The sequence below is a fragment of the Trachurus japonicus genome, chromosome 9 (genome assembly GCF_045865225.1).
Source record: "Trachurus japonicus isolate A0001 chromosome 9, Traja_1.0".
Lineage (NCBI taxonomy): Eukaryota > Metazoa > Chordata > Actinopteri > Carangiformes > Carangidae > Trachurus > Trachurus japonicus.
The window spans coordinates 8666660-8689341 of NC_140915.1; the positions used below are offsets into that span (position 1 = coordinate 8666660).

General features: G+C 39.9%; 1 protein-coding gene across 1 annotated transcript in view; it reads left to right on the top strand.

Annotated features, from left to right (window-relative positions):
* LOC146980941 (serine/threonine-protein kinase N2-like) overlaps positions 1-17614 on the top strand; it is a 64881-nt gene extending 47267 nt beyond the window's left edge. The window contains exons 13-19 of the mRNA XM_085785853.1: positions 13142-13318; positions 14586-14648; positions 14805-14881; positions 15888-16030; positions 16156-16263; positions 16634-16714; positions 17382-17614. Coding sequence (XP_085641979.1) covers positions 13142-13318; positions 14586-14648; positions 14805-14881; positions 15888-16030; positions 16156-16263; positions 16634-16714; positions 17382-17585 — 853 coding nt within the window. The 3' untranslated portion in view covers positions 17586-17614. The remainder of the gene's footprint in view (positions 1-13141; positions 13319-14585; positions 14649-14804; positions 14882-15887; positions 16031-16155; positions 16264-16633; positions 16715-17381) is intronic.
* Positions 17615-22682: the final 5068 nt, after the last annotated feature.

Here is a 22682-nt window from a genome sequence, read left to right on the forward strand (position 1 = left end):
CACACACACACTCACCATGCACACAAATCCAACACACACACACAAATGGACACACACTAACTACCACACACACACACACACACACACACGGACACACACTCACCATACACACACACACACACACACACACACAAATGGACACACACTCACCATACACACACACGGACACACACTAACTACCACACACACAATTTACACACACACACACACACACACACACACACACACACTTTTCCTACAGTTGTCTGACTGTTTTGTATGTACCTCTCTATCTTCCTGTTGTAGTTAATGGACTCGTTGCTGTTAATTTTGTTCTTTAGCTATTTAAACTGAAAATACACATTTCTCCATTTTGGTCATGTTGAACACATTGTTTTAACACGTATCCTAAACTAACTGAGGCTCTTCTCAACCATTTCACACCATTAAACCCGCTGTTTACATGTTCTACTCCTCAGCTAATGCTCCATCTATATTCTTCAACAATGTTCTTCTGCTGTCAGTTTACAATGTATTTCAGTAGGCATTAACTTTTTTTCCTAATTCAGGAATTTTTCAAACTCTTCTTTGACAATTCAAGTAATTTCCAGCCATTTCATACAAAGTCTCACATCTTCTACTTTTAAATATATTCTCAGCCATTGCTTCAGCTATGTTAGTGCTGGTTAATCAGTTGTCCTTCCTGTCAGGTTAGCTACAGATTTCAACTATTTAACCATTACATTTAAACATGCAGAATTTCAATGTTTTCTTCTCCCTTTAGCATTTCTACTGCTTTTTACCTTTAAAAAGGCATTCATCTCACACTACAAGTTATATGTTTCAGCTTTTTCCCTCCTAGGGATGAATAAAGTATTCCTCTACTCTCTACTCTACTCTACTCTACTCTACTCTACTCTACTCTACTCTACTCTAGCATTAGTCTTATCAACATTGCTTTAGCAGTTTCGTCAAATAATTTAGCATTGATTCAACAATTTCTTCAGCTCATTCAGCATTGCTTCAGCAATAGCGTTCAGCTGCTTTCAGCATTCACACGCATTTTCTGCAGGAAATGCTATCTTTTTCTAGTTAGGGCCACGGGCAATCGCACCGGGCACTGGTCCCAACAGCTATGAAATAGCTGCAGGGACCAGTGCCCGGGCGAAGCCCGGGCACTACTGTTATTGTGTGGATTTTTTCTTATTATTATTTTTCCACTTCCGGACGATTTTCGATTCGCTACTAGTCCTGCAACTCTTCGAGTTGCAGGACAAATTATATATCAAAACGTGCGGTTTGATCGGGATCGGGGTGCTATTACTTTTCTCAACAGTTTACGAATTTTTTCGCGACGTAGTCGCGAAAAACTGCGCAAAAAATTTGCATGTAAGTCAATGGGACGGGCGAAAAAAAAAGAGCGAAAAAGACCAATCATTGGAGTTTAACAAACGTCTACTGCTCAGGCATACTTTCACCTAGAGGACTCCATTTAAACTTTAAAACAGTAGACACAAGTCTTGTGTATTGTCGTATTACTCCACGTTTTGATAGGTCATATAGTTTTTGATCAATCCCTGATCAATGACCATGATCATTTTTGGAGAAATTATGAGTTTATAATGGGTGTGTATTGCATGGAATGTTCGTGTCAGAGTGCGTGACATCATCGGTTAGAGTGGGAGAGAGTGAAGAAAACATTCTGTATTTTTTCTGGATAAATTGCCACCAACGGCCACAATTTACACTCTACAGACATAATTTTTTCAGAATTTGTAAGACAAACTTGTTATCTCTCATGTCATGTGCTCAAAATATCAGAGAGACTTACAGAATTGACAGAATCAGCCTCTGAGTGCGGCCACGTCTGTCCCTGCTCCTCATTGAGTCCAATACAAATATTTTCTGAGAGGAGCAGAACGGCCTGATGTTTTAAAACTGCCAGCGTCGCCAAAATATTTACTGTAGAAACACCAAATCGTACCGAAATTTTTCAGTAAGTCCTTAGAGCAACGTTAATCTGTGTTTTGTTCTGATAGGAGTTACCGTTTTTCTCATGCTAGGGCCTAATTGTGAGGCCGGTTTAGAGGCAGAAAATGGCTGTTTTTCTCCACGTTTCTGTCTGTCTCAGCCTGCGGGGGGCCCCTATCGCCGTGGTAACCTCTTTGATCCTCAGGCCAGAGCTCGTTAACTTCATAAACAATCCACCTGGCGCTCGTTTAAATGTTTATAAACACAGAAACAGCTAAATCAGACTGACACAGGATGCAGCTACTAACTAACTATGTGTCAAGTCAGTCACACACACACACACAGACTCTAGAGCCAGCTTCATGTGATTACAGTCACACACACACACACACACACACACACACACACACACACAACACACACACACACACACACACACACACACACACACACACACACACACACACACACACAGTTAACCTAATGTGGTTACAGCTCCTCCATATCAGTGCTTATAGAAAGATGATCATGTGTCTGTCTGATCAGCTCTGTCTTGACCTTAAGATCGTGGGTTTGATTCCCATGTTGACAGAGATGGCACAACCCGCAGTAGCTCCCGTGGCCCATTCAAAATTTCCCGAGAGGAAATTTTCTAGTTAGGGTGAATGCTGAAAGCATTCACACTATTGTTATTCAAATCTTTATTATTAGTGTGACTGCTGAAGCAGTCACACTATTGTTCTTCTGTTTGGCCATTTTCTTCCGCCTTTTTACGGTCTTCTTCTAGTCCTTCATACTTTGTGCTATTTCAACAATTCATATATCAAAACGTGCAGCTTCTTTTGAACTTTATCGGCATTACTTTTCTCTTTTTAACTATTTATACTTTTTCAAATATTTAACTTTTTCTGATTTTTTTCAGCTTTATAATGTGTGTGTATTGCGTCTAACGAGCAGAGCCAGAGTGGTGTCAGAGTGGAGAGAGGCAAAAAAACATTCTAGAGTTTTTCTGGCTAAACTGTCAGCATGGCCAACAAATTAAACTCTAGACAAATTATTTTCTCCAGTTTTGTAGCCACACTTGTCTTTCTGGCTAAAATTCTGGTCAAAAATGCAAAGAGAACTTAGATAATAATTTTAAATATTTTTTAAATGCAGCCAGGGAGCTCTCTGCTCTCATTAAGCTCAATGCATTTTTTCACATCAGCAGGAGAAGGAGCTCAACTTTGTAACTTGCTGTTAAGTGCTTTTTAATTCATTTTAATTCACCAAAAAATAGTCACAGGTCACAAAAAAGTCCTCTTCTTACTTGGTGTGGCTAATCTATATTAATTTATTTTTGTTTTAAGCATCATTGAAAAATCTCACATTCATCAAAGTCTCAACCTCTCTTCTTAACAACTCCTCTGTAGTGTAGGGGTTAGGGTAACTGCCTGCCAATCCTAAGGTCACTGGTTCGAATCCAAGGGAAGAACTCTTGTTATGTTATGTTGAATTCTGCTCTCCTCCCCCGCCTTCAATTGGTTACAGGTGTTTGTTATCTCCTTGATTACTCGTACCAGTTTGCAGCACATCATCACATTACAATGAATGACAACAGGTTTGAAAGCAGTGTGCTCTCTGTAGCCGAGTGGCAGAGTAAAGGTTTAGTGATCATATGGTCATGGGTTCGATTCCTGCCTTAGTCATTTCACATCATTGCTTGACTTTTGATTCCAATTATTCAGCTGTCATTGGACAGTCTTTGATTCCTCATAGTATAAAGCTCATTGTAACTCAGGTTCTCTGTGGCCATATGGTTAGTGTGTTAGGTGTTGTGCTATTTCAACAATTCATATATCAAAACGTGCAGCTTTTTTTGAACTTTATCGGCATTACTTTTCTCTTTTTAACTATTTATACTTTTTCAAATATTTAACTTTTTCTGCAAATTAAACTCTAGACAAATTATTTTCTCCAGTTTTGTAGCCACACTTGTCTTCTGGCTAAAATTCTGGTCAAAAATGCAAAGAGACTTAGATAATAATTTTAAATATTTTTTAAATGCAGCCAGGGAGCTCTCTGCTCTCATTCAGCCCAATGCTGAGAGTTCTCCACAACTCTGTCTGTAGTCCAGTTGGTTACAGGTGTTTGTTAAGAGACGCATTAATTGATTCTGCCACCGTTTGCAGCACATCATCACATTACAATGCAACATGCTATGTCTGTGCTCTCTCTGGCGAAGTGGCAGAGTAAAGGTTTATTGATCATGAGGTCATGGGTTCGATTCCTTACTTTTTTTTTTAAGCAGAAGCCAGTGATCCTCTTATCAAAGGTTTTCTTTACCCTCACATACTGTCTCTGTCTGTAGCCTAGTGGTTAGCTTGCTGGTCTGGAGACCTGAAGGTTGCTGGTTCAAATCTTGCCTCAACAACAATTATAGTGAATTATTTTCCCAGTCGTCCTCTGTTGACTTCTGATAACTTGCTTCATGTTGAAACTGCTGCTCTCAGCCTGAAATTCACAGAAATTTTCATTCTAAGTCATTCAAGCTTGACTCTCAAGCTTTCTTGATGTTGACAGTGTGCAGATCATTAACAGACAACAGTCTCTGCAACTGCGTGTGCACCGTGGCCTAGAGGCAGAGTGGAAGTCTAATGACCAAGAGGTTGTGGGTTCGATTCCAACCTTGGTCAAACATTTGTATGGTGATCACTGCTTGCATTTGCTAATTCTGCAACAGCGTTCAGTTGCTGTCAGCAGTCACACCATTTCCATTCTTGGAAATGCTTTTTCTAGTTATTAATATTATTATTATTCTTACTTCTTCCCTTTTTTGGCCCTTAACTACTTCTTCATACTTTCTACTATTCAAACAATTCATATATCAAAACGTGCGGCTTCTTCAGGAGATCATGGGATGTATTCAACTTTTTCATATCATTCATACTTTTCAAAATATTCAAACTTTATTGAAACATTTTTCCCCATAGGAATACATTGAATCGGTCTTCAAACTGTTCAAATCCTCTCCTTCTTTGAACTTCAACTGCTTCAACATACTTTCACCTACAGACTTCATTCCACTTTTAAAACGTTCACAAAACTTTCAAGTATTCACGGTATATTCAACTTTTTCATATCTTCTACCGTTATTGATCAGTACCCTTCAACTGTTCATGATCACTTTTTGACAAAATTCAAATTTAACATGCAAAGTCAATGGCACGGAATTTTCAGAGCTAGAGTGGTGATGACATCAGCTAGAGTGACAGAGAGTCTAAAAATCCTCTGACACTTTGCTCTCTATCCTGTCACCACGGCCACAAATTTCTTTCTAGACACATAATTTTCCCCCACTTTGGTAGACAAACATGTGCTGTGTCTCACAGTGTGCTCGAAAACGCAGAGAGGCTAACATAATTTAAAACTGGAGCCTCTAAGTGCAGCCAGTTCCCTCTCTTCCTCTCATTGACTCACATTGTAAAGTAGGAGCAGATTTTCTGAGAAAAGCAGAAAATGACCTCCTTATATTTCTTGCGACGGTGAGAAAAGTTTTTGCCCTACAAACATTTAATGCACATTGGCTCGCTCAGGAAGGTCTCCTTGCCCCGATAGTCCCATGACCACATTCTTGGTAAGAGGTACGGTTCTCTTTTCAGAGGCTGTTGTTCGGAGCTGCACAGAGCTCAAATCTCACTGCTCTGCTCTGTGTGGTGCAGACAGAGAGAGAGACACACACACACACACACACAGACAGATAGACACACAGACACAGAGACAAACTGGCTTACAGCTCATAAATCAGCCTCTAAATGAGTTCATATCTTTGAGGGGAATTTTTAAACATCTCTAATAATTTATTTCTCTTACATACATTTTCAGTTTATTCTTGTAATGGAGATTTCAGGATTTGGAGCTTCTTCATGTCCTGACTTTCCTCTTTAACCCTTTACTTTGAAGGACTTGAACTTTTTCTCATTAATTCCAACAATTTCAGACCATTTCTCAACCATTTAAGGACTTTCACATTTTCATTTATGAATGTATATCTTCACACTCCTTTTTTACACGTATCTTAAACAATTCTGGCATTTGCATCCATTCCACATCATTCAGTCCTCTTTCTTTCTTTCTACTTCCCTTTCTCTTTCTTTTTACTTCATTCCTTGTTTCCTTGTTTCTCTACCCACATTTCTATATATACCCCAGTTCTCATAATGGATATTTCAGGATTTGGAGCTTCTTCATGTCCTGACTTTAGACTTTTCCACCTTCAATCCTTACATTTTACTTTGAAGGACTTTGACTTTTTCCTCATTAATTCCAACAATTCAGGCCATTTCTCAACCATGTAAGGAGTTTCATATTTTTCATTTATAAATTTATATTTTCACACTATTTTTTACACTTAAAACAATTCTGGGATTTGCATCCATTCCCTATCATTCAGTCTCTTGCTTACAAGTTATAACTTCAGGTATTGCTTCATTTTTATACATATTTGTTCAACAAATACTTTCAAGCTCTTAAATATATTTATTCATTTGAGTAGACCTATTTTTTCCACACCAATCTTCAAAAATTCAAGCAATTTTCCAACATCCTTCTTATAAGTTCTTCTTTTTAATTTTTTTCTCACCTATTTCAGATTTCAACCATTCAACTGTTTAAACTATAAAGATGCAGGATTTCTACATTTTTTCCTCAAACTTTTTATTAACATGTTTAACTTTTACCCTTCAGATATGTTGTAGTTATCCTGCCCTTTAACGGATTGTAACTACTTCTATATTATTCTACTTTTACACTTCAGATATTGTTTCATCTATATTAGTAATGGTTCAAAAAAAAAATTCTAACTGTTTTAAATAACAACAAATGCATCCATTCCATATCATTCAGCCTCCTGCTGACAAGTTATACTCTTCAGGTATTGCTTCATCTTTATTTATATTTGTTCAACAAATGCTTTCAAGCTGTTAATATATTTATTCATTTGAGTAGACTGAAATGTTAATTTTTTCACACCAATCTTCAAAATTCAAGCAATTTTCCAAACATTTCATACAAATTCAACTTCCTTCTTATAAGTTTTACTTTTTAATCTTTTCTCACGTATTTCAGATTTCAACCCTTCTACTCTTACATGCTCGACTTTTAGCCTTCAGATATGATGTAGTTATTCTAACTTAATCCTTACCTTTTAAAGGATTGTAACAACTTCTATATTATTTTACTTTTATTCCTCAGATATTCTTTCATATATTAAGTGATGGTTCAACAATGTTTTCAAGCCACCAGTTTTTAAACTTGTTTGAGTAGACTCAAGCTTTTTCAATTCATTCATACTATTCTTCATTAATTCAAGTAATTAGCACCCATTTCATACATCCTCCATCTTTTCATCTTCTACTTTTACTATTCAGATATTGTTTAATCTACATTAGTAATGGTTCAAAAATGTTTTCAAACTGTCAGTTTTAAGTAAATCCGAGTAGACTTCAGACTTTCAATTTCTTCATACTGATCTTCAACAATTCAAGTAATTTCAAACCATTTCATACTCTTCATATATTGTTTCATCTCTTCAAGATTTCTTCAGCAGTTTCTTAACTTAATTCAGCATAGTTTCAACAATTTATTCAGCTCATTCAGCTTCCAGCTTCCAGCATTCACCCGTATTTCCTTCAGGAAATGCATTTTCTAGTTAGTGTGAATGCTGGAAGCATTCACAGTATTGTTATTCTGTTCGGCCATTTTGTTTCTTTAAACTTATTATTATTATTATTATTATTATTATTATTCTGAGTCTTCTTCCCTTTTTCTGTGTTTAACTACTTCTTCATACTTTGTGCTATTTCAAAAATTCATATATCAAAATGTGCAGCTTTTTCAGGACATTTATGCTATTATTTTTCTCTTTCATACTATTTATACTTTTTAAAATATTTAACTTTTTGTGCAATTTTTCTCCCATAGGAAATGAATTGAAACAGTCTTCAAACTCTTCAAATCTTCTGCTTCATTCAGCCTCTAATAGCTTCAGCATACTTTCAGCTACAGACTTCATTCAACTTTTAAACTGTTCACAAACCTTTCAACTATTCAGCTATATCTCAGCTTATTGATATCTTCAACAGTTTCAGATATATGTATAGTTTTAAAATCATTAAAATTTCTGACAAAATTCAGATTTAACATGAAAGTCAATGGGACGGAATGTTCGGACGTTGGCAGTTGGTAGAGTGACAGAGGGTCTAAAAATCCTCTCACATTTTTCTCTCTATCCTGTCAGCACGGCCACAGATTACACTCTACACACATAATTTCGGGCATGCTTGTAGACAAGCTCATCCTTGATCTCTTCATGTGCTCAAAAAACCAGAGAGACTTACACAATTTAAACTGGGAGCCTCTGAGTGCGGCCAATTCCCTCCCTCCTCTCATTGACTCCCATTCAAAAGTAGGCGCTGATTTTCTAAACGTCCCAAAGTTTCCAACCTGCGACACAATCAACAATTTTTACTCTAGAAACACCAAAGTGACACGGACGTGTTCAGCAAGGTCTTATGGTTCGGAAAATGTAAACCTTTTGCTCGTACTAAGTACAGATTTGTCGTACATTAGATCTGTTTGAGGGTGTCACAGAGCAGTTAAAGCCTATGGTTAAAGCTGCCACCATACCTTAAAGCCACCAGCCAACAGTTACATGGTAACCTCAACATGGCAACCTCACCATGGTAACCTCACCATGGCAACGTCACCATGGCAACACACACACACATTCTCTCTGTTTGACTGTCTGTCGGTCATACACACACACACACACACACACACAAATGGACACACACTAACTACCACACACACACACACACACACACACACACACACACACACACACATCCAACACACACACACACACAAATGGACACACACACACACACACACAAATGGACACACACTCACCATACACACACATCCAACACACACACACAAATGGACACACACTCACCATGCATACACATCCAACACACACACACAAATGGACACACACACACACACACACACACACACCATACACACACACACACACACACAAATGGACACACACACACACAAATGGACACACACTCACCATACACACACATCCAACACACACACACACACACAAATGGACACACACTAACTACCACACACACACAAACACACACACACACACACACCCAACAAACATACAACCACTTACCAAACACATACACAATTTACACAATTACACACAAACAGACACACATGCACACACAACAAACACACACACAAATGGACACACACTAACCATACACAAACAGACACACACGTCCAACACACACACATTTCATACAGTTGTCAGGTCAGAACTTTTTGTATATCTTCCTCACTCACACACACACACACACACACACACACACCATACACACACACACACACACACACACACACACACACACACACACACACACACACACACACACACACACTTTTCCTACAGTTGTCTGACTGTTTTGTATGTACCTCTCTATCTTCCTGTTGTAGTTAATGGACTCGTTGCTCGCTCATTTTGTTCTTTAGCTATTTAAACTGAAAATACACATTTCCCCATTTTGGTCATGTTGAACACATTGTTTTACACGTATCCTAAACTACTGAGGCTCTTCTCAACCATTTCACACCATTAAACCCGCTGTTTACATGTTCTACTCCTCAGCTAATGCTAATGATCTATATTCTTCAACAATGTTCTTCTGCTGTCAGTTTACAATGTATTTCAGTAGGCATTAACTTTTTTCCAAATTCAGGAATTTTTTAAACTCTTCTTTGACAATTCAAGTAATTTCCCAGCCATTTCATACAAAGTCTCACATCTTCTACTTTTAAATATATTTCTCAGACCCATTGCTTCGGCTATGTTAGTGCTGGTTCATCAGTTGTCCTTCCTGTCAGGTTAGCTGCAGATTTCAACTATTTAACCATTACATTTAAACATGCAGAATTTCAATGTTTTCTTCTCCCTTTAGCATTTCTACTGCTTTTTACCTTTAAAAAGGCATTCATCTCACACTACAAGTTATATGTTTCAGCTTTTTCCCTCCTAGGGATGAATAAAGTATTCCTCTACTCTCTACTGTACTCTACTCTAGCATTAGTCTTTTCAACATTGCTTTAGCAGTTTCGTCAACTAATTTAGCATTGATTCAACAATTTCTTCAGCTCATTCAGCATTGCTTCAGCAACAGCGTTCAGCTGCTTTCAGCATTCACACGCATTTTCTGCAGGAAATGCTATCTTTTTCTAGTTTCTTATTATTCTTCTCCTTCATCTTCCGGACGCTTTTTCGGTTCGCTACTAGTCCTGCAACTCGAAGAGTTGCAGGACATATTATATATCAAAACGTGCGGCTTGATCGGGATCGGTGTGCTATTACTTTTCTCAACAGTTTACGAATTTTTCGCGACGTAAGTCGCGATTTACTGCGCAAAATTTTTGCATGTAAGTCAATGGGACGGGCGGAAAAAAAAGACCGAAAAAGACCAATCATTGGAGTTTAACAAACGTCTACTGCTCAGGCATACTTTCACCTAGAGACTCCATTTAAACTTTAAACAGTAGACACAAGTCTTGTGTATTGTCGTATTACTCCACGTTTTGATAGGTCATATAGATTTTGATCAATCCCTGATCAATGACCATGATCATTTTTGGAGAAATTATGAGATTATAATGGGTGTTTATTGCATGGAAATGTTCGTGTCAGAGTGCGTGACATCATCGGTTTAGAGTGGGAGAGAGTGAAGAAACATTCTGTATTTTTTCTGGATAAATTGCCCCACCACGGCCACAATTTAACACTCTACAGACATAATTTTTTCAGAATTTGTAAGACAAAACTTGTTTATCTCTCATGTCATGTGCTCAAAATATCAGAGAGACTTACAGAACTTAGAGAATCAGCCTCTGAGTGCGGCCAACGTCTGTCTGCTCCTCATTGAGTCCAATACAAATATTTTCTGAGAGGAGCAGAACGGCCTGATGTTTTAAAACTGCCAGCGTCGCCAAAATATTTACTGTAGAAACACCAAATCGTACCGAAATTTTCAGTAAGTCCTTAGAGCAACGTTGATCTGTGTTTTGTTCTGATAGGAGTTACCGTTTTGTCATGCTAAGCCTAATTGTGAGGCCGGTTTAGAGGCAGAAAATGGCTGTTATCTCTCCACGTTTCTGTCTGTCTCAAGCCTGCGGGGGCCCCTATCGCCGTGGTAACCTCTTTGATCCTCAGGCCAGAGCTCTTTAACTTCATAAACAATCCACCTGGCGCTCGTTTAAATGTTTATAAACACAGACACAGCTAAATCAGACTGACACAGGATGAAGCTACTAACTAACTATGTGTCAAGTCAGTCACACACACACACACACACAGACTCTAGAGCCAGCTTCATGTGATTACAGTCACACACACACACACACACACACACACACACACACACTAACTACCACACACACACACACACACAGGTAACCTAATGTGGTTACAGCTCCTCCATATCAGTGCTTATAGAAAGATGATCATGTGTCTGTCTGATCAGCTCTGTCTTGACCTTAAGATCGTGGGTTTGATTCCCATGTTGACAGAGATGGCACAACCCGCAATAGCTCCCGTGGCCCATTCAAAATTTCCCGAGAGGAAATTTTCTAGTTTATTTATATGATTTTTACAGTTTATACTTGTTTAAATTATAATAAACGTGTCCATAAGTGCTTTTCTCTTTTGTAGACACATGTTACATGAATAGTTTTCCACTCTAAAGCCTGTCAGTGTGTGTTTATATGATCAACAGTGGAGTTTAACAGGAAGATAATCATGTTTAAAATTAATTAGAAATTATTATAAGAAACACAAATAATTTTAAATGTATTTTTTTTTCTTTAGATATTTTATGTACCATATACATACATTTGATACATACATAAGCCACTGTGGCTAACTCTGGCACATAGAACTGACATGTTGATTGATGTGCACTGTCCCAGTTCAATAAATAAATAAATGAAATAAATAAAACATTTGATTATGGGCATTTCATATGTTCATATATGTGATTTGAGACATTTTAGACAACATTACTCATAATTAGTTCAGTTCAGTTCAGTTTTATTTATATCCTGAGGGAAATTGGATTTGCAGCAAGCATTACAAACATAATAGACAAAAGACAGCATGTGAAAGACATCAACATGTCACTAGCCACAACATAGTGCAGTAATACATAAAAAACAGTATGAATAATAAAAACATACTGCTAATAATAAATTACTGTTAATAATAATAATGCATAATGCTCTGCGCATAGTAAAAATGTAAACAGTCTACACAATGCATTAAAGTGCATAGTGCTGCAAGAATTGAAAAAAAAATGGAAGATTAACTGCTAATGTCAGTGAATTATTGTTATTATTCATGTTTTTATTGTTATATTTATATGTGGAAAATGGAGCACTGTAATTAAATACTAGTAATAATAATAATAACAACTCACGACATTTGTATATTTGTATGTTTCATTTGTATACAGCAATAACAATACAGTTCAGTGTTGGTGCATCAGGAGCCTTAGATTAATCTTATTATTATTATTTAAACATTTTTAATCATTATTTTTAAAGAGATAGTTCAACATTTTGGCAAATTGGCCCATTGCCATAATCCCTATAGTCATAGCAGTAGGTTCGTTACCTTTAATTGTCGGTGCAAGCTATTTTTAGAACGGTGGAGCAGAGCCGCGAGCTGCTCAGAGCTACGCTACGGAGGCTTATGGGATTTCTTGGTTTCCCTCATCAACCTCATCAAATACACAATCCAACAACTCCAAAACGCTCTGGTGGACAAGTTGTGACCTGCACATTCACCACGCTATGAGATAATAACACAACGTTACCACACAGAGTTGTTTTAGAGGGAAATACAGAGACTGCTTGCTACTAAAAAACTGCCCCCGAAGGCAACGTGCATCAGTGGTTGCTGCTATGACTATAGGGATTATGGCAATGGGCCAATTTGCCAAAATGTTGAACGATCCCTTTAATTTTTATTTCATGATTATTATTATTATTATTCTAAGTTTTACTGGGCAGCTCAGTTATAAACTCAGTGTCGTGACCTGGTGCTGCTCCACAGCCTCATGAGTGAGAAGAGGATCTTTGAGATGATCAACGCCTCCCGACACCCGTTCCTGGTGAACCTGCACGGCTGCTTCCAGACCAGCGACCACGTCTGCTTCGTCATGGAGTATCTACCGGGGGGAGACCTGATGATCCACATCCACAACAACGTGTTCACAGAGGCCCAGACCAGGTGAGGAGGGGGGGGGGGGGGGGGGGGGGGGGGGGGGGGGGGGGGGGGAGAGAGGAGGAGGAGGAGAGGGGAGGAGAGGAGAGGAGAGAGGAGGGGGGAGGAGAGGAGAGGAGAGGAGGAGAGGGGAGGGGAGGAAGAGGAGAGTTCAGTTCAGTTCAGTTTATTCGATTAGCATTTCATCATTCAATGAGGAGTGCTAATCGAAAAGGTGTAGGCTGAAGCTCATGCTTATTATGCCTACCCTTTTTTACCAAAACGAATGAGAAAAGAGATAAAGAGAGAGAAAAAACAAAACAAAAAAACAATCGAACCAAAACAAATTCAACAAGACAACTTTTAGACTACATGGTCTGAGTAATACCATAAGGATTTAGATCAAACGAAACGAGCATTTACTTTCACAACAAATTTATATATATTCTTTTAGTACTTTGGTTTTAAATATATTTTTGAAAGAGGAAATCGAACTACACATTCTTATTTCATCATCATAGTTATTCCACAGGTTAACACCGACCTAACAGAAATACATCGCTGTGTAATATTAGTTCTTATTTGAGGAGAGGAGAGGAGAGGAGAGGAGAGGAGGGGAGAGGAGAGGAGGGGAGAGGAGAGGAGGGGAGGGGAGAGGAGAGGAGAGGAGAGGAGAGGAGAGGAGAGGAGAGGAGAGGAGAGGAGGGGAGAGGAGAGGAGAGGAGAGGAGAGGAGAGGAGAGGGGAGGAGAGGACGGGAGAAGGAGAGAGGAGGAGGGGAGGAGAAGAGAGGAGAGGGGAGGGGAGGGGAGGAGAGGACGGGAGAAGGAGAGGGGAGGAGAGGAGAGCAGAGGAGAGGGGAGGAGAGGAGGAGAGAGGAAAGGAAGAGAGGAGAGGAGGGGGGGGGAGGAGAGGAGAGGAGGGTGGGAGAGAGAGGAGGGGAGGGGAGAGGAGAAGAAAAGAGGAGAGGACGAGATAGGAGGGGGAAGTTGGAAAGCGAGGATAGAGAGGAGGGGAGGGGAGATAGTGGGAGGGAGGGGAGGAGGAGATAGGAAAGAAGGGGAGGAGAGAGGAAAGGAGGGGAGGAGAAGAGATGAGGAGACATAAGGAGAGGAGATGAAAGGAAAGGGGAGGAGAGGAAAGGAGAGGAGAGGTAAGGAAAGGAGGAGATAGGAGGGGGGAAGAGAGGAGAGAGGAAAGGGAGGATAGAGAGGAGAGGAGAAGAAGAGAGAGGAGAACCCCCCTCCTGCTCCTCCTGATGTTGATGTTGATGTCGTTGTTGTTGTTGTGTCCAGGTTCTACTCGGCCTGCGTCCTGCTCGGTCTCGAGTTTCTGCATCTGAATAAAATCATCTACCGGTGAGTCGACGTCTTCACGCTGCTGCTCCTCCTTCTCCTCCTTCTCCTTCGTCTCCTTCTCCTTCTCCTCCTTCTCCTCCTTCTCCTCCTTCTCCTCCTTCTCCTCCTTCTTCTCCTCCTTCGTCTCATGGAGCTGTTTGTCGTTTCTCTCCTCAGGGACCTGAAGCTGGACAACCTGCTGATGGACACGGACGGCTTCGTCAAGATCACAGACTTTGGACTCTGTAAAGAAGGTGACCGGATTTATCACTTTATTTTTCCTTTTTTTTTAATCACTTTTTGTTCTTTTGTTTTTATAGTGACAGAGGTACGGTGGCCCTGAGGGCTCAACACTACAGAACACAACAGGAAATGCTGAGACTTGTCTTTGTTTTTGATTGAAGTTAGAATGATGAAGAAGTTTCCACAATTTGCAGCTTGTTTATGTGTCTTATTATTTATACATTATTATATATTTTCTTTAATTGCAGAGTATTGAGCCTTCAGGGCCACCGTACTCACAGTCTTTTTTTCCCAGATGATCCGCCACAGCTGCAATCTCACCACAGATCAGATAAAATAAGTACGAAGTCAGACGATACAGGGCTAAACAACAACATTATCGTATGTAAAGTGTCTTTGAGCTTCTGGAAAAGCGCTTATAAATAAAATGTATTATTATTATTATTATTAACACTAACGAGGCGCTGGAATCAAATTAAGACAGAAAACTCATCATCTGTCACACAGATCATTGTTAACTTCACCAGCAGAGAAGTAAACGAGCTGACAGACGTGATAATACAGGAATGTATCAGTCGTTTACTAAAAACATTTTGTCCAATGATTTGAAAAATTTCTCAAAGAAAAAGTCAATATCTCAACGTTTTCATTTGTTTTTCTCAGTCACCATTTAATTTACAGGTCGCTAATTACGTGATAATGTCAAGAAATAACAAGTTACTGCATCATAATGTCTAGAAATAGCCTAGAAATAACGGTTAATTTTATAATAACGTAATGTTTTTCATAAAGGCTAAAGATCACACATGATTTTCATGCTTTGAATTTTATGGGAAAGGTCAGCATTCTTACAATGGACTGTTATTTCAAAACATTATCATGTAATTAACGGCCTCTAAATTAAAGGGTTACCACAATCAGGCTCTAAACCCATCACTGGTTTTACCCCTGTTTCCGTGGCGACCGTCACAGCCTCTGATGGCGGCGTTGTTTGCGTTGTCGTTGTTGTTCCTGCAGGGATGGGCCACGGAGACCGAACCTCCACTTTCTGTGGGACGCCGGAGTTTCTGGCCCCCGAGGTCCTGACCGACGACAACTACACGCGGGCGGTGGACTGGTGGGGGATGGGCGTCCTCATCTTCGAGATGCTCGTGGGAGAGGTTCGTTATTATTCCTGGTCTTTGTTTATTATTATATTATTTAATATTATTTATTATTTTCCAGTTCAATTTTAAAAACTTTGGACGTTGGACGATGTTTCTAACGTCTTTCTTCCTCCCGTCAGTCTCCGTTCCCTGGTGAGGATGAGGAGGAGGTGTTCGACAGCATCGTCAACGACGACGTGCAGTATCCCACCTCTCTTCCTCCGGACGCCGTCGCCATCATCCAGAAGGTAAAACCACCTCCACAAATGTGCAAAAATTCAAAAAACAGCTGAAGCACAGGCTCTGCAAAACGTCACAACACTACAGGAGTGTTTCCAGGAACACACGCTTAGAGAAGAAGTGGGAAAAAAACATAATTTTTTCTTGAAAAACTTTTTTTTTCTTTTTTTATGAGGAAAAAATCACAATTTTGTGAGAAAAAAATCCAACTCTAACAGAAAAAAGCTCATAAACTTGACACTTTTTCTCAAATTCAGGCATAAAATTTAAAAGATTTATGCAAAAAAATAGAAAAACTGGATTAAAATGTGTGATTTAAACATTTTAAATGAACATTTAATTTTAAAGTTGTGTTTCACCTTCATCGTCCGTCTGCAGCTGCTGAAGAAGAATCCTCTGAAGAGACTTGGAGCAGGAGAGCGAGACGCCAACGAGCTCAAAGGGGAAAAGTTCTTCGAGGTAAAGGAGGAGAGGAGAGGAGAGGAGGGGAGAGGAGAGGAGGGGGGAGGAGAGGAGAGGAGAGGAGACAGGAGGAGAAGAGAGGAGAGGAGGAAGAGGAGAGGAGAGGATATAGGAAAGAAGGGGAGGAGAGAGGAGAGGAGGGGAGGAGAAGAAGAGAGAAGGGAGGAAAGAGGAGAGGGGGGAGGAGAAGAAGAGAGAGGAGAGGAGGGGAATTTTATTGTTTATTGTATTCTTTGGATCCCCATTAGTCTACATAATGATGCAGACTTTTCTTCCTGGGGTCCACATTAAATCAAACACTTATTCCAAAAAAAAACAAGATTATAGAAATGCATATTAAGTAGTACAATGCAAATAAGTCAACATGACCAAGAGGAACAACATAGCTCCCCACATGATTATAGACATGACATGATCAAGAGGAGTAATATAGTTTTTTACATGATTATAAAATAGTTACATGATTATAGAAGAGTATACATGAGATAACCTAAAGCATAAATGTTCAAAGCAGGTGTAATAACATGCTTGAATTCAGCTTGACATGTTTGCCTAATTTAGTAATAGTCTATTGCAACATAATATTATGTGTGTGTGTGTGTGTGTGTGTGTGTGTGCGTGTCTCTCTGTGTGTGTGTGTGTGTGTGTGTGTGTCTGGCTGCAGACCATCGACTGGGAGGCGCTGCTCGCCAAGAAGATGACTCCTCCCTTCCTGCCGTCCGTGTCCGAGTCCGTGGACGTCAGCAACTTCGACAGCGAGTTCACGCGGCTGCAGCCGGTGCTGTCGCCGCCGGGGAAACCCTGCAGCCTGTCGGCCGAGCAGCAGGAGGCCTTCGCCGACTTCGACTTCTGCGCCCTGCACGGGTGAAACCATAGAAACCACCGCCACCGTCACCGTCGTCGCCATCACCAAGGGAACGGATTAGTTACGCCTCCATTTAACATCCCAAAATACTCAAAAGCTGAGTCCCGTTTAATCCAATCAGTCAATTAACATCAAATTCACATCCTGTCTCCTCTCCTCTTCCTCCTCTCCCTTCCTCTCCTCTCCTCCCTCCTCATCTCTCCTCTCCTCTCTCTTCTTCTCCTCCCCTTCTATCCTATCTCCTCTCCTCCCTCCTCCTCTCCTCTCCTCTCATCTCCTCCCCTCTCCTCTCCTCTCCCCTCCCCTCCCCCTCCCCTCTCCTCTCCTCTCTCTTCTTCTCCTCCCCATCTTTCCCCCTCTCCTCTCCTCTCCTCTCCTCTCCTCTCCTCTCCTCTTTCCTCTCCTCTCCTCTCCTCTCCTCTCCTCTCTCTTCTTCTCCTCTTCTTTCCTATCTCCTCTCCTCCTCTCCTCTCCTCTCCTCTCTTCTCCTCCCTCTTCCTCTCCCCTCCTCTCCTCTTCCTCCTCTCCTCTTCCTCCTCTCCTCTCCCCTACTCCTCCTCTCCTCTCCTCTCCTCTCTTCTCCTCCCTCCTCCTGTCTCCTCTCCTCTCCTCTCATCTCTTCCCCTCTCCTCTCCTCTCTTCTCTTCTCTTCTCCTCTCCTCTCCCCTCCTCTCCTCTCCTCTCCTCTCATCTCTTCCCCTCTCCTCTCCTCTCCTCTCATCTCTTCCCCTCTCCTCTCCTCTCCTCTCCTCTCCTCTCCTCTCCTCTCCTCTCCTCTCCTCTCCTCTCATCTCTTCCCCTCTCCTCTCCTCTCCTCTCCTCTCCTCTCCTCTCCTCTCATCTCTTCTCCTCTCCTCTCCTCTCTCCTCCTCTCCTCTCCTCTCCTCTCATCTCTTCCCCTCTCCTCTCCTCTCCTCTCATCTCTTCCCCTCTCCTCTCCTCTCCTCTCCTCCCCTCTCCTCTCCTCTCCTCTCCTCTCCTTTCCTCTCCTCTCCTCTCCTCTCCTCTCCTCTCCTCTCCTCTCCTCTCCTTTCCCTCTCCTCTCCTCTCCTCCCCTCTCCTCTCCTCTCTTCCTCTCCTCTCTTCTCCTCCCTCCTCTCCTCTTCCTCCTCTCCTCTCCTCTTCCTCCTCTCCTCTTCCTCCTCTCCTCAGACACAAACTGGAGCCTTTCAGCTGTTTTATTTATTCTATCAGCTCATCAATTACATTTATTTATTTATACAACAAACGTCTAGAAATTATGTTTATTGAAGGTTTGAGTATAAATAATTACATTAAACAACAGAATTACATAATATTTTTAACCCTCTGAGGTCAGTTTACACATATTTCCACAATTTCCACAACAAGATCATGAAGATTATTTAGCTCAAGCATGAAAAACTGAATCCAGATTTCTGAAATTCTTCCAATATTTGAAAAACAAACTGTGTTTTGGGTTCACGAACGTCTGCAGGTTCATAGAAATAACAGAAATGACGCCGTGTTGAGTCACGTATGATCAAAGTTTACAGATTCATAGAAACCAAACGTCTTCACTTCACCATTCAGAGAAACATCCATCGAGCTCAGAGGGTTAAATTACTTCATACGGTTATTAACGAGGTTTTGGATCAGATACAGGATCCACACATTTATAATTAACACATAGACACATGATAAAACAACTTACAGGCCACTAATTACGTGATAATGTCAAGAAATAGACTAGAAGTTACAGTCAATTTCATAGTAATGCCATGTTTTTCATAAAGGCTAAATTAATCAATTAATTGTTATTTCTTGGCTATGTCTCATAATGTCTAGAAATAGCCTAGAAATAACACAATTTATAGTTTTCATGCTTTGAATTTTTTGAGAAAGGCCAGAATTTTTCTCCACCAAGTCTTCTTGTAATTGACCGTTATTTCTGGTCTATTTCTACGCAATCAATTGTTATTTCTTGGCTATATTTCTCAACATTACTATGAAATTGACCATTATTTCTAGGCTTTTTCTAGACATTATGACCCAATTACTTGTTATTTCTAGACATTATAATGCAATTAATTGTTATTTCTAGACATTATAATGCAATTACTTGTTATTTCGAGACATTATAATGCAATTAATTGTTATTTCTAGGCTATTTCTAGACATTATGATGTAGTAACTTGTTATTTCTAGGCTATTTCTAGACATTATGACACAAATACTTGTTATTTCTAGGTTATTTCTAGACATAATGTAATTATTTGTTATTTCTTGGCTATTTCTAGACATTATAATGCAATTAATTGTTATTTCTAGGCTATTTCTCGACATTATGATGCAGTTACTTGTTATTTCTTGGCATTTTAAACTCACATGGCGTTAGCATTGCCATTAAAAGCGGGCCTGGAAAATTAAAGGCGCCACCCAAACCTGCGAGCTGTGAAAATATCCAACAAATACATCACAAACTTGGCTCCCTTTTTAAAGAGGAAACACTTAACGAATTCCTGCCAATCGTTAATTTTTGAGTTTTTTAAAGAGGCGCAGAAAACCTGGAAACTCCCACCCACATTCGATGAAGGGCTTCAAACCCCGCCTCACAAATCTTTTTACAATTTACAAGAATGATTTGGGCTTGATTTCTTGACAAAAAATGTGTCTCAAACATCAACACATCATATCTTCTGTCTCATAGTCATTTCCATTAAACCACATACCAACCCCTTCCACGACTCCTCAGACAGAAACGTAACCGAAACCGCCAAAATCCCGAAACTCAACATCCAACCCAACACACTCTGGCCCAGTCAAACCATGCAAGGGATAAAAAAGTCTACCTAGTGTATTTTTCATAAACGAACCCCCAAAATGGCTGACCTCTCTTGGTCCTGACCTGGTTGCCCAGCCCACAGCCTCCTCAACAATCTCACAGACCTCTAGAGTCCACCCAAATCCAAAACTCCCCGGGCAGCCCAAATTCTTCCCCCCTTTTAACTTTTATGTATTTTAATTAAAAACTTTAAAAGATATTATTTCTAACGCGAGCAGAGAGAACAAGTCTGATTGTAGCCACCTTTTAATATTTCCTACTCCCCGGACCAGAGGTACTGTGGTCCCCTGGGGTCCTGAAGGCCTCCCCATCGACCTGGAAGCCGAGAGGGCTACGTTTGAACGAGACGAGTTTATTCCTCTGGGAGTTTTTTTCGAAAAAACGTCCTCTTTCCTCCTCAGGACTTACGTGGACTTCTGTTAGACTGCCTTTTTTGCCCTAGTCTGAGTGTGGCCTTTGCTTACTTCTTGTTCTCATTTCAAGATTATGTTATCCTTCGGGGGAGGTAAACTAAATAGCACGTGTGTGCCCACTTGCCCCGTCTCTAATGCATCCACTGTGGGACAAGGCCCTTCGCCCACTGGCCCTACTTGGAACCTAGAACGGGACAAGGAAAGAAAAAAAAGGGAAAAACGGAAAAAATAGTGAAAACTACGACCCCGAGCCGAGCGAAACCCCAGGTTTTTCCTGCGGTTAAACAAAAATGCGTTTTATTATTTACATTTTAAAAAACAAACAATCTCCCAACAGAAACCAAAACCAAACGTTCAAACAAAAAAAAATGGGACAGAAACAGGAAAAAAAAAAAAGGCGGTCAAATGTTATCGCATTCCCCACTCTGGCATATAGGCGCTGCAACCAAAGATTGATCAAGTCTCCCTCATCCCGTAGGCAGAACGAGGTTTTCACAATATCAGATCCACTCCCTGCACACAGATTTTTCCAAGAAACCAGACTTAGCCTGCGTCCCTCCCGTCATGTCCAGTATAGCACACGGTAGCAATGGCAACACGTGGTGAACTTGTGCAACAGTAGGGAAAAATCCCTATACATACACACTATAGATTAAATATACTGGTATAACAAACGTAAAAGAAAGACCATAGAGAAAAAAATCTTAATAATAATACAAACTAATATAGCCATAAACATAGTCGCCCCCCCCCCACCCAGAAAAATATCTCTGCGTAAATATTTGAATTTTTAGCAAAATCATCAGGTATTTCCTGTGAATGAAAACGGAATGCTCATAATGGAACATGTCCAGGAGATTGCAATAAAAAAAAGAAAAGGAAGAGGGTATAGAGGGGAGGAAGGGGGATGGGGGAAAGAGAACTGGGAGGAGGGTACAGAAAAAAACACACCCCAAAAAAAAAAAAATATTTTATATGATGGAGGGCACACTTTCATAATTAATTACAGAATTCTAGCAAAATTGGATAATTTCTTTTCAGGTGTAAGATCTTGTGGATGTTTATAAACGAAAGAAGGATGGTGACTGTAGGAAGACTGGGATAGAGTGAGACTGAGGACCAACAAGTTTTCTTCCTGGAATAAGGTGCATAATTAAAACTCCATAAGTAAATTGATGATGTAAATCAAACTTAACCTGTTTCTCCCCCCCCCCAATCTGAAAAAAAAATTAACCCTGGATTGCAGTATTTATAAAATAAATGTATTTAATACTAATAACATAGCTAAATGGAGGAAACGACCACCAATATCTGTAGGATATCCATTAAGCCTCCATATGTGTTTAATTTATATCCACTGCCATTGGTAATTCGTCTAGTTTGGTATATGCAATACAAACCGGTTTAATTATTTTACAAACATAGTTTATTAATCCCTTTACTGACATCATCATTTTATTAACCTTGAATATGGGTCTATATAAATAACTGGTTTGTAAACTCATGAACTTTTTTATTTACAGATTTTAATTTTTGCCGAGTATTGTACACAACATACACAATAAAGTTTACACACATTAAACTTGGTATGCAGTTTTTTTGTTTATTAATCCAAGAAATGTGGGGGGTTTAAAAAATAAGATTACGTAACATAAATCCAATATCTATGTTTGTAATATCAATGTTGTCCAGGTAAGTTATTAATGACTAAGTGCGTTTTTTTTATGCCAGTAAATTTAATTTAAAAGAAAGGCCGTAAAAACCTTAAGAGCTGGGGGGTGGACGCGAAGTGTTGCGAGATTTTTAATCTCTGTCCCCCCCCCCCGCTTAAGCACTTTAAATCTGCGTTTCATGCCTGCCTGGAGTGAAAATCTTATTAACGTA